The sequence below is a fragment of the Melozone crissalis genome, unplaced genomic scaffold (genome assembly GCF_028551555.1).
Source record: "Melozone crissalis strain CALT ecotype California unplaced genomic scaffold, PUWL_Pcris_2 ptg000027l_1, whole genome shotgun sequence".
Classification (NCBI taxonomy): Eukaryota; Metazoa; Chordata; class Aves; order Passeriformes; family Passerellidae; genus Melozone; species Melozone crissalis.
Window position 1 is genome coordinate 1,650,909 of NW_026535805.1, and position 12,119 is coordinate 1,663,027.

The following is a 12,119-nucleotide window of genomic DNA, read 5'->3' on the forward strand; positions in this document are numbered from 1 at the left end:
CGCCGGGCGGGCGGCACGGCGACTGCTCGGCGCTCCCGACGGGCCGGGCGAGAGCTTGAGCCCCGCCCGGAGCCGGAAGGATTCGGGACCTTCCCAGGTGGATTGGTAGAGGCAGCGAGTCCTCTCCCAAGGAGCCGGCGCAGAGGCCTCGGTGCGCTGCGGGCGGGGAGCGGCGGCGCTGGGGCGTGGGTCCCTCCTTGGCACGGGGACGAACGCGAAGGGCTCGGAGCGCCACGCACGCTGCCGGCGATCGGTGCCGGGCTGTGGGGGCCTGTGGAGATCCCGGGAAAAGCGAGGCTGGACGCGGTGAGTTGGCGGCTGCGCCCGCAGAGCCGCTTCTGCCATCCCTGACAAGCCGTGGTGTGTCCGGCCGCGCTCCGCTGGGTACGTTCGCGGGCACCGCCCCGAGCTCCGGCTGCGCTGCCCTGCAGGCGCTTTGCCACCGGGACTGTCATGGCAAGAGAATCGGGAACAGGTTCCCTGTTGGAATCCATAAGGTTAGAGGCAGTTCCCTTGGTTTTCTCTTTGGTGAAATGAGCTAGCACAGCCCTTTCCCGCTTGGAAGTCTGTAGGTGAACCTCAATGGGGTTCCCACCATGAGTCCTAGCCTGCTTCTGCTGGGTAAATATTGCTCCCTTACATAATAGAGAGTTAAACTTTTATTAGGTGTGGGCCGAAGTTTGTTGTAAAGAAATAAGGAGCTGTGGTCGCTTAGGCATTGAAGAGTTCCAAGAATGAAATAATGGCTTAGCACTTGGGTTTAAGGACATGCTCTGTGTGATGTCCGCTTGCTCCTTTCATCAGGCAAAACCATAAAATTAGAAAATGGAAATTTGCATAAAAGAGAATGACAACCACTAATATGTGCTTTGATGAGTTAATTGTTGTCAGCCTGTAGTACTTAGATACATCAGAATTAAAAAGTAGAATGAGAACTCATTAATTTCAATAGGTATCGGAATAGGCTGATTTGGCAACACCATTCAACAGTTTAGTTGCTGGGCTAGAAGAAAGGAGGGAAGATCTTTAGAGGAAAATGATACCCAAGTTTAACTTGAGGGAATAATTGCTATGCAGTATTTGTAAACTGCACAGTTTTCTAGGAGTCAAACTATTTTTGTCCAAAGCACGCAATATATTCTTAATAAGTGCTTTGTGGAAGTATGCATTAGACATTGCCCTCATCAGAAGGAATGTGCCATAAACCTATAAATAAGTTCACTTGAGATCAAAAAGTTACAGAGGTGAAAATCTTAGAGGCAACTACTGCATTCACTTATCTGATCAAAAAGGTCCAATGCACCAGAAGACCCGCCATACAGGAAATGCAGCCCTGTAAAAATCTAAGGCACCTTTGCACTAATAAAATACTTTGCAATTCATTAAGTAATTAGTCCAGAGTGATGAGGAAGGGGTGTTGCACCTCTCATTTCAGTTTCTTCTAATAAAACTAATTTTTTCATAAAAGTATTTTAAGGTTTGCCAGGAGATCTTGGGTTCACCACAGAAAGTATATTTGTTTTCCCTAAGTATGGACAAGAAAAATGAACCTAAAAGTACCTTGGGTCAAGCTTCAAGAATGCAAGATAGTATTTCTGTATTGTTTTCTGAGTCTTTTTAAATTTTATGCAAACATAAAGTAAGTCAAGACTTTAAAACACATTTTCATCTCATTTTTGAAGTAGGATTAAATGTACAGTAAGAGGTCAAATGACTTTTTTTTGAGAAGCTGAACAAAGAATGTTACTTATGTTCATCTGAAAATTCATTTAAATTCTTTAATCCAAACTTTCCATCTAATATGCTACTTTTTTAACTCCTCAGAAGTTCTCATATTCCGTATATTTTCATTATGGAATAAACTATTTTCCTTCATGCTAACTTGTTTCACATGATGGTATAGACTTAAAACAGTATATGGCTTTCCATGTGTTATTATATATATTTGCTCTGCAACTTTCAATTGTTTGAGAGCTGCTTTTTGCCACAGGTACCATTTCCAAAAGTTCCTCTGTAACCATTGCTACTTGTCCAGGGTCACTTTGGGTATGGACCTTGGCTGTTCCACAGAACTCCAATGCACTTTGTTCCCCTCCATCAGCTGGAAATAATAATTAACATTAGCAACTGTGCTTTTTGAATGTGCTTGCACAGTCATTCTACTCTTTCAGCCTCAGAGTGCTTCTGACTTTACTGGTACAGGTATGGTGTTACTAAAATGGTCAAAAAGTTCTTAAATTGGCTAAATTTGGGATTCTGATACCTCTGACATTGCTGATTTGTGAACAGCCATGAACTTCATTTGTCAAGGAAGAAAGGAAAGGTGTGGTATACAGTAGCATACATAATGCATAGTTTTATGTTAGAAGTTACTTACAATATGGTTTCATATGGCTGATGTTTCTGTACCTATTGCCACTTAGGCAGGACTTGCTGCAATTGCAATATTTATTATAGGATTGTTACATTACACTTCCCCCATAATATATTTTCTTTTGTGATCAGTGAGTTCCTCTGTATTTTGTTCTGGCTCTGCTCAAGTGTTTCCTTGGAAGTGTGTCACACATCTGAGGCCAAGCCAAAAACTGTGTCATCTACACAGACAGAAACAACTAATAGAAAAACATAAAAAGCAATTATCTCTGCATTTTAAAAAAAAGGCAGTGTGTTTATCAATACCTCTTTTTCCTGAGCTCCAGAAAAGCTGTGAGGAATGCCAGCCTTTCCAAGGGTGATGGCTGTTCTATTAGTATCCTGATTCTGTTGCTGACTGAAGGTCCAGTGAATTGCACTGGTTTGTGCTGGAGAACAGATGAGGAAGACAATGCAATATTAAGAATGATAGAACACAGACTGCTGAGGGGAAGCAGGAAGATAGACATTGATTTCCTTAAAGAAATCAGGAGAAGTTAAATACAGAAAGGACAGTTAAATTCAGATGGCTAAATTCAGCTTTTGCATACAAGTTAGCAGTATCTGCATATCATTACCCTACTTTGTGTGCACAATTGGCCATCTACAAACCCCTATTTTATAGTTAAACAAGGGAATAATAAGTGAAGTTGCTGATGTCATCCTGTCTGGTAGTCTTGTGCTTGAGTTTTGAGCACGAACCAACTGTAGGTTCAGTTCTGAAGAAATGAACTGATGTTCAAAGTGTGCAAAAAATGAGTGCTGTGTGTAGACTCTTCTTTTTCTTAATATTTATGATAAGAGTTTCTGCTGCTGCTGTTGTTGTTTTTTAATGTCATTCTATTTTAGTGAGAACCAGGTTCACTGTCAGACAGAACTTGGGTATTTGGAAGATCTTGTCTACAATAGCTTTACATCCTTGTGTTCATTAATTGTATTTTTAAAAAAATCCAAAGCTCACCTCGTTACCATTTACTGGCAGTAACCCACTTTCCTCTTTCTACTCTGTTTGAAACGTTAGGTAAAATACTCTACCGTTTTTCTTCTGTCAAAGAGAGAAATGTTCAAGTTTGCTTTTTGTTTCTTTTCAGCATTCAGCATGGCTTCTCCAGCTCTTCTCATGCGTGTGGTGGCCTCAGCATACTCTGTTGCAGAAAAAGCTGCAACAATTGTTAGAAATGTGATGTCTGCAGGAGATCTGGGCATAGTTGAGAAGGTATTACCTTTTACTTTGTTCCAATTTAATTTCACTTGTTAATCTTGAGTTAGATACAAGCCAAAGTGGTATTTTTAAAAATCAGCAACTGTGGGAAGAAATACAGCCCTCACCTACCCCGCCACCACCTACAACAAATATTCCTTTTTAAAGGATTAAAACAGCCCTAGAAAAGTGTCTTTTGACCAGTACTTCTACACAACACTTGTACATTTAAAAGAAACACCATAATTTTGTCCTGATTTCCCTCACAAACACAAGGTTTGCATAGCACCTCAAAATTCATAATAAGGAAATTAACAGAAAATATACTCTACCTATGCTCTCACATCCATAGTACAGCTTAAAATACCACGCTCTTGCTGAATTTTGGATTAGAATAGATCAGTGTTTGATTTCCTAAAACAAAAAAGAACCTTAGCTTTTATTGTAAATCAAAGTTTTCAAAATAAATTCAGATTTAAATCAAATTCAAATTTAATTCTAAAAAGAAAACAGGTATTAAAGTTCTTAATTTGCTGTAATTTACAAGTTTCACCAATGAGCCAGGATCTTTGCTTTGACTACAGTACCAGAATAGGTGAAATTAACTTTAGAAGTTAATTCTAGCTTTACAGATATGTAACAATATTAAGGGCATAATTAAAAAAAAAAATTCTTGGTCTTTACATTGAAGGTACCGTAGGAATTTACATTATCCTAAAATCATTAAATGTAACAGGTGATATTAGTTCTAAGTGAGATTGGTTTTACAATCTTAAATTTTTTGAAGAATGAATACTACAAATACAAAATTAGATTGCAAGCAATGACCAATAGAAGAGGTTCCTGTTTGAGGGACTAGAGATCTTGAAATTCCTGCAAGCTTCTTGCCAAAGGTGGCTGCTGAAGGAAGAGGAAGAAGGCAAAAGGACTTCTGCATGTGCCTTTCTTTGCAGTCTGAAGGGAAGAGATGCAGAACAGAAAGGAACAGAAGTGCTGCTTCTCATCATTCATCCTCTTTCTGTAGCCAACAAACACCAAGACCAATTCCAACTGGCCTTACTGAAAGCTTTAGAACATCTGGAAAGGGAATGTTCCACCTTCTCCCTCAACACAGTGACCCTCCATCCATTTATCTAGTTCAGGAACACCTGAGTTTTTACCATCTCCTCTCCTGATATCCTGAGTTTTCTTTCCCTCAGTCGACTCTAAGCTCTCCATTTATATTGCTTTCCTTGGTAGGGCTTGTACTTCCTCCATCCCCCACTTGGGATAGACACTTTTGTCCACCCATTCTTATATTGAAAAACTACTTACACTGTTTATTGGATTCATGTCCTGGAACAAAGGACATTCTCTGCAATAAATTGATCTTATTGAGTCTAAATTCAGGACCAATTTCAACCAAATTAATTAGGGGATGAGAGGGAAATTTCAAAGAAAAATGTCAAATTTCATAAAATTGTCACTTGGCTAAGGGACAGACTAGTTTTGAGCATGCAAAAATTAACCCACTACATGATTCTAAATAGAATATCCCATTCCTATGGCTAATTCCAGTAGCTGGATAAAACACTTTTCACATTGTCAGCAAATAAGATACAAGCAGATAGAATTTTTGTTTGATACAACTAAGATGCAAATCTTAGATGAACTATCTTTCTAAATTCCAATGCTAACAGAATTATTTCTTATTGGGATTCTATCTCTAGACCTAAAGGGTTTAAAAAGTGTTAGTAAGTTACCCACTTTCACATTTAGCTGTTAATTAACATTTAAGAAATTACTGTATGTGTGTGGAATATATGTCTGGCTATGTGACATTGGGAAGGCTTGCAGTCCTTCTTTTATGTCACCTTGGGGCACCAAATCCACTGTTCTACCGTCAGAGCAGTCTGTCTTAGCTCTGGGGTGCACAGGAAAACTCTGCTTCTTGCAGGTTTTAGCCTGCCTTTCACGAGGTCACTTACTGGGTTGAAGATTTACCAAATTAGACTTCTTTTAGATTACAAGCAGATATTCAGAGTGCTGTATGGGCCACTGAGGTGGTGTATTTTTTCACCTATCCATCTTGGACAGGCTGGACCCAATGACTTGCAGACTAAAGCCGACCGACTGGTACAAATGAGCATTTGTGCTTCCCTGGCACGGAAGTTTCCCAAGGTGACAATCATAGGAGAAGAAGTAAGTACCTGCTTCATTCACACTAACAGTTTATCTTGCTGTAGCTTGCAATGGAATTTGCTTTGGCTGGGTTTAGGAAAACATTAGTTTTAATTAAAAAAAAAGAACCCAAAAAGCAACAAATAAAGGTATTTCCATCCCGTTTCACCTTTCCATTTCTTTAGCTTTTTCAAGCTGCTGTCAAATACACAGCTCTAAAGCAAAATGAGGTGAGTCCAAAACATTTTTCTAATAATTCTGAGAATTCTTTTGTTAGGAGCTGCCCACTGATGATGTAACTGAGGATTTAATTGAAAATGGTCACTGTGAAGAAATACTGAAGAAACCTTGTCCTGCTCAGTACACAGGAATTAAAGAGGAAGAGGTAATGCTTAATATTTTACATTATCTATACTACTTTCTAATTTTAGCTAAGAGTGCACAATGAAGAAAGGTTTTTTCAATTTGCCAGTTTTTCTTTTTTGTTTGGAAACTAAAATGTAGTCATGAAAATCACACCTCCAGAGCCACAAATGCTGCATGCTCCTGTCTGCAGTAATGGGAAATGGAAACTGGCTTCTTACAATTTGTGATTCAAATTAATTTGGCAGGAATCTAGTTTGGACATATGAAAATAATCTCATTTTCCATTTCAGCTTAAACCTTCATACTTCTATTAAGAGATTTACTGAGACATTCCAGTCAATATTTAAGCTTTTTTTTTTGGTGTAAAATACTATAATAGGCTTCAGCCATATAATATTGTTAAAACTTTGGATCTCTTTATTTCCTTACTCCTATAAGGAAATAAAAGCACTAAAGTAAAATACATACTTTGAGTGTTAATTTATATGATTGGTATTTGTTAATTTTTCCTTATTTTTTATTCTTAAAGCTTGTAATATGGGTTGATCCCTTGGATGGAACCAAGGAGTACACTGAAGGTTGGATTTTCTTTTAATTCTCTTGGTAAAAAAAATAGCAATAGTAATAAAGTAGCATACAAAATGCATAGTTTTATGTTAGAAGTTACTTACAATATGGTTTCATATGGCTGATGTTTCTGTACTTTTTGAGTGCTTGGAATGTATTTATTCACTCTATTCAGTTCTAACCAGTACTGAATATTCCTGATGGACTGACCAGTTTTTATCACTTTAGAGCTGCCTTTGCTGGCTGGTTGTCTCGAGTCTTTAGTTAAATTTACATATTTTTTTGCATATCTTTGAGTTTAAAGGAGGACTAAAGACTAAATGACTAAATCTCCCCTTCAAACAGGAATATGCTCAATTATATTTACATCTTCCTCTCAAACGACCCAAATACTACAGCTGAACTTGTAGCCCTTTCAAAATGAAACAAACATCCTCCCACAAATCACAATTTTTCAGTCATGGCTAGAAACTGTTCTCAGCAAAGCCTAGTTTCTATCCATAGAAATAGACCCTAAAATGAAAGAAAAGCAAAAACAAAAAGAAAAACCTCCAAGAAACCATATGCTGAAATATGCTTTTGCCTCCCAATGCATCTTTTAGTTGATTTTATATAATCAACAATTTATGTATATATATATATATATATATATATAATCTTTTAGGCAGATTTTTTCCCTTTTTGGGGAGAGAGATGTACAACTGTCAATAAATTGTTAGTTTTGAATAGCATTAAAGAACTCCCTCCACAATTACAGAAGAATGTCATCATATTCTGCTATGTAGTTGTATCTTTAAATGTCCTTCTCATTATGTGTTAATTATAACATAGCTCTATTAAAAGAACTCTATCTGGGGCATTTTTTAGCAGACCTCAAAGCTAAACGACTAAAAAATTATATTAACATCTGAGAGTCCTGATTATTATTTGCATTTTTAAGATAGCACTCTGCATACTGATTTGTGGACTTTTATTGGAGGTTTATATTTTTATTAAGATCTTTCTCTTTTTCAAGCTTAACTACATTCCTGTTATTTCTGTCCAGGTCTCCTTGACCACGTAACGGTTCTCATTGGAATTGCCTATGGAGGCAAAGCAATAGCAGGAGTTATTAATCAGCCGTATTACAACTATGAGGTATTAAAACATTGATTTATTTAGAAGCATTGTGTGATTTCTAAATGTGACTCCTAAGCTATTTCAGTTAGCACACTTGCAACTGAAAAGGGGCATGTAATGGAATGTTGTAATGTAAGGTATATTGGGGTTTTTAAATTAAATATATATATAATTTTAAATGTTGGTTTCCAGGAACTGAATGTCAGGAACTTACTAACAACTATACTGAATCATGAGGCTGGTGTAATGCACTGATACAGAATATATTATGTATATACTGTGCAAATTACTACAGTCCTTATAAAGTACCTACTGTAAAACAAGTACAGGTCAGTGGTGCTGCAGTCTTTGCTAGAAATCCTTTAGTAAATCCATGCAATGGGTGCATTTGCAATGTGTGGTAACTGCTATAAATCTGCAGCCCTAAATAAACCAAGCATAAGTTGCCACTGACAGCTCAGAGTGTATCATCCCAGGCTTCAGGATGGCCAACCTACAGACATGTATATATTTGAAGATTATTTCAGTATTATTGGGGGAGCTCATGATACAGCCTGATGAATTAAACTTATTTGAGTTAAAAGAAAAAGCCCTTGAGCTGATGTAATACTATCATATTTTGTGTGACATGGATCACAAATATTTCAAATTACAAGATACTTTCAATTACAGATTGTGCCCCAAGTACAGAAATATACAAATATCAATCTGCCAGTCACTGGAGGCAGGATGTAATGCACCACCACAATGTCACAGATGAGAAAGGGGTCAATTATGTCATTGCCTTATAGGGAAAGAGAACTAATTACTCACTCTGGGCTCCCAAGTAGTTCTTTTTAAGTGCCACAGTTTAAATGTACAGCCCAGTATTAATGTTATAGGCCCTGATATGCCAAGATGCATCCAGGTACCCTTTCCCTTTGTGCTTTAACTGCTGATCAGTGTGATTAACCATCACTCTGTGCCTTTTTGCAGGCAGGAGCTAATGCTGTGCTGGGCAGGACAATCTGGGGAGTGCTGGGCATGGGTGCCTTTGGCTTTCAGCTGACAGAAGCACCTGCTGGCAAACACATCGTGGTTACCACGCGCTCCCACAGCAGTGCCCTGGTGAACGAGTGCATCGCTGCCTTGAACCCAGACCATGTCATCAGAGTTGGAGGAGCAGGAAACAAGGTATGAAAACTCCCAATCTTCTGGTTTTACTGGGAGGTGGCACCTTTGCAAAAAAAATAAAAAGACTTTTTAAAGAAATTATTTGCTTACTTGCATGAACATACAGGGGAGACTTCCTCCACCTTACCCCACACAACTTCTCTTCCTAGCATTCAGTCTGTTGTGAGGTTGAGAGAATTTGGCACGGGTGTATTTGTACCAGTGCCCACGCTGGTCATGGCTGAGGTCTGTCTTCCCCAGTATTCTGTTTTTAGGGGTGAAAATAAATGTTGTAAGACCAGAATGACTAAATGAGAATTCAGTTTAATCTCAGTTATTGGACATGTCCTCCTGCTTGTGTTAATACAGCTTTTGTTCCAACTACCTAGCAGCACATTTGAAAGGATAAAAATATAAGCACACAGTAATATTTCCTTTGTGAAATTTCTCTGCATACAGGGAACACTCATTTGGTACAGGTTTTAAAGCTCTTTTGTCATAGCTGTCAAAAACACACCTTCTCATCTCTTTTCTCCAACATGTGCAAGGCCCAAAGAGGCACTAACACAACATTTATATATTTTCCACTTTATTTTTTTAGTACTTGCACAAGAAGTGAATTCTTGTTTCTGAAACTGAGAGCAGATTTTCATCCCATAGACTGTATATATAACAATCAAAAATACTGAACTGGGAATGGTGATACAGTATAGCTTCTAAATTTTAATCCATTTATTGTAATATTAATAAGGAAATGGCTGGCGTTCCTTTCCTGACTATCAGTACTTAAATAAACAGATTTAATCCTCACTTCCTGGTGTTATTTCTACCCATTTCTAAATTCCTAAATCCTTTGCAATGATTGCAACTCTATTTGTAACAGATCATTCAACTCATAGAAGGCAAAGCATCTGCTTATGTATTTGCCAGTCCTGGGTGCAAGAAGTGGGATACATGTGCACCTGAAGCTATCCTACATGCTGTGGGAGGTAAGTTAATAGCATTCAAAGTTCCAGAATAAGTGAAACTACATTAATTTGAAGTTAGTTATGCTTTCCATTGAAAGAAAAATGACTATACATGTGTCAATAACTGTCACGTAATTAAAAAAGCCAAATCCCCAAATTTAATTTCATTTTAATATTTTCAAAACAAATGTCCCTTTTTTTTCCTATTGGCTACTATCTCACAGTAAAATCTGCTGTCCTACTAACTGAGTATAGTAGTTTATTATTAGTAACACATTATGTAATATGTGGACATTGAATTCTTTAAACCAACAAAAATAGGTCAAATCATGCTCTTGTTCTCTGGATGTACAAACTCCAAAATTGAGTCATTAATGTAATACAATAGAATTAATGGTCTCCAACCAACATGAGGCACTTCACTTATCTAGAGGCTAAAGGTGTTGGAAAGTTATGAAAAGACTCACTACTGAAAATTTGAAGTAGTATTATTTTTTTTAATTCTTCTTTCCACAATAATAGGCCTTTTACCACCATATGCTCAAATTATGGGGTTTGATTCCTAAATTCTGTCAAGCAAGGACAACAGGCTTCATAATGACACTATTGAACTCCTCTGCAGCCTGTAGTGTTCATAACTGTGGATAACTTTAAACAGGGTTAGCTCAAGCACAAAGCATCCCAACCAATCTGGGGCAGCACAGTGCTGTATTTAGCCTCTTTGGTAGGTAGGAATCTCCTGGTTAAATTAGCTTGAATAAAGATCTGTCTTGCTCTTGCTAAGTGATTCCTACAATCTCATTTAAAACCAGCTGGGGTGTTTCAACACTATGTTAGAGTTTGTGGTATAGACTTACCCTGGTTTTTACTTGAACTGAGGATTTTTCTTTGTTGCTTGTCAATGGCAAATGTTAAAGCTACTCAGGAAGCATTTAAAGTAATCCATGAGAAAGAAATTATTTCCTTTTTCTGAGACACAAAGAATTTAAGTATTGTTGAAAAAAAAAAATAAACCCACTAGTTATTTGATTTCAGTCAATATAAAACCTGTTGTACTTAAATTGAAGGAAAGATACTTCACATCTGAAGACAGGCATGTGTACCACAAAGACTGCTTTTAGTTATTTCAGTTGAACTAAGAGACTCCAACTCCTTTTTGCTGGAATATTTTTTCTTTTATTTTTTTTTCAGGCAAGTTAACTGATATCTGTGGAAATTCATTTCAGTATAACAAGGAGGTGAAACACATGAATTCAGCTGGGGTCCTTGCCACTTTGAGAAATTATGACTACTATGCCAGTCGCATTCCAAACACTGTGAAAGAATCTCTTGTGCCTTAAAGCAGGGAAGAGTCTTCACTTGGCCTGGAAGGCTGAGAAAATGAGCTTGGTAAAAGAAAGGAAGAAGATGACTGAGCATGAAACTCCGTTTCATAGAATCTGAACTGAATTCTTTCAGTAAGATGTTCAGTAATTTCAAAATCATACAGAATCTGTAAGTATCCGTTGATCGGATTGTTTGGCTGTGTTGAGCAGACAACATCAAAACAGTCATGTTTCTTTAGTAGTTATTTTCTATATTCTTTGGGAGTTTTTCTTCCTCATGACAGAGTGTAATATACTGCTAATCATAACACCAAAAATCATCTTCATATTCTGAGCACAAAATCATGTTAAGTCATTTACCTGATCTTGTTCAATGGTTTTTGTTGCCAATAAGGGTTATTGTGTTAAATACAAATGGACTAAGCATTTGCCTGGATGGATGATCCCATTTGTTATAAAGTTGCCAGTTTTGATTCTTAGAGGGGCTGCTGAACTTTTTTTTGGTCTTCACTGAGTTTTGGGATGGCCAGTTGGGGTGTCTGAGTTTTGCAGGAGGCAGGACACAATGCAGCTGGGCCTGGAAATCTCAAATAAGGGTTCATGGATCACTAGATTCAATGAGGATCAGTGAAGTGTACATACAGCAGAGTTCAGAACAGCTCAGCTGGAAACCCAAGGAAGCATGACAAAGGCAGGAGTTCCTAGCACCTCTATGATGATTTGAAATGATTTTTCAGGGTTTATGCCAGTGTAGTCTTGGAGCACTTTGGGCATCCAAAGCCAAGGTCACTTTGCATACTTGGGAATAACAGAAAAGTCATACTTTGAAATTTTCCATGTCCAGATTCT

At 37.8% G+C, this 12,119-nt stretch overlaps 1 protein-coding gene across 1 annotated transcript; it reads left to right on the forward strand.

Moving 5' to 3' along the window:
• Nucleotides 1-7: 7 nt before the first annotated feature.
• Nucleotides 8-11,340, forward strand: BPNT1 (3'(2'), 5'-bisphosphate nucleotidase 1). The gene is made up of 9 exons (XM_054280308.1): nucleotides 8-306; nucleotides 3,504-3,628; nucleotides 5,690-5,794; nucleotides 6,051-6,158; nucleotides 6,669-6,717; nucleotides 7,752-7,843; nucleotides 8,801-8,998; nucleotides 9,861-9,966; nucleotides 11,137-11,340. The coding sequence occupies exons 2-9, from the start codon at nucleotides 3,512-3,514 to the stop codon at nucleotides 11,283-11,285; spliced, it is 924 nt and encodes a 307-aa protein (XP_054136283.1). The 5' UTR covers nucleotides 8-306; nucleotides 3,504-3,511; the 3' UTR covers nucleotides 11,286-11,340.
• Nucleotides 11,341-12,119: the final 779 nt, after the last annotated feature.

Bases quoted from the DNA above. Each gene is read 5' to 3' on its own strand.
- BPNT1 (XM_054280308.1), top strand. From the start codon at position 3,512: ATGGCTTCTCCAGCTCTTCTCATGCGTGTGGTGGCCTCAGCATACTCT. The intron at 5,795-6,050 runs GTAAGTACCTGC...TTCTTTTGTTAG, and splicing joins TGACAATCATAGGAGAAGAA to GAGCTGCCCACTGATGATGT. The intron at 6,159-6,668 runs GTAATGCTTAAT...TTATTCTTAAAG, and splicing joins CAGGAATTAAAGAGGAAGAG to CTTGTAATATGGGTTGATCC.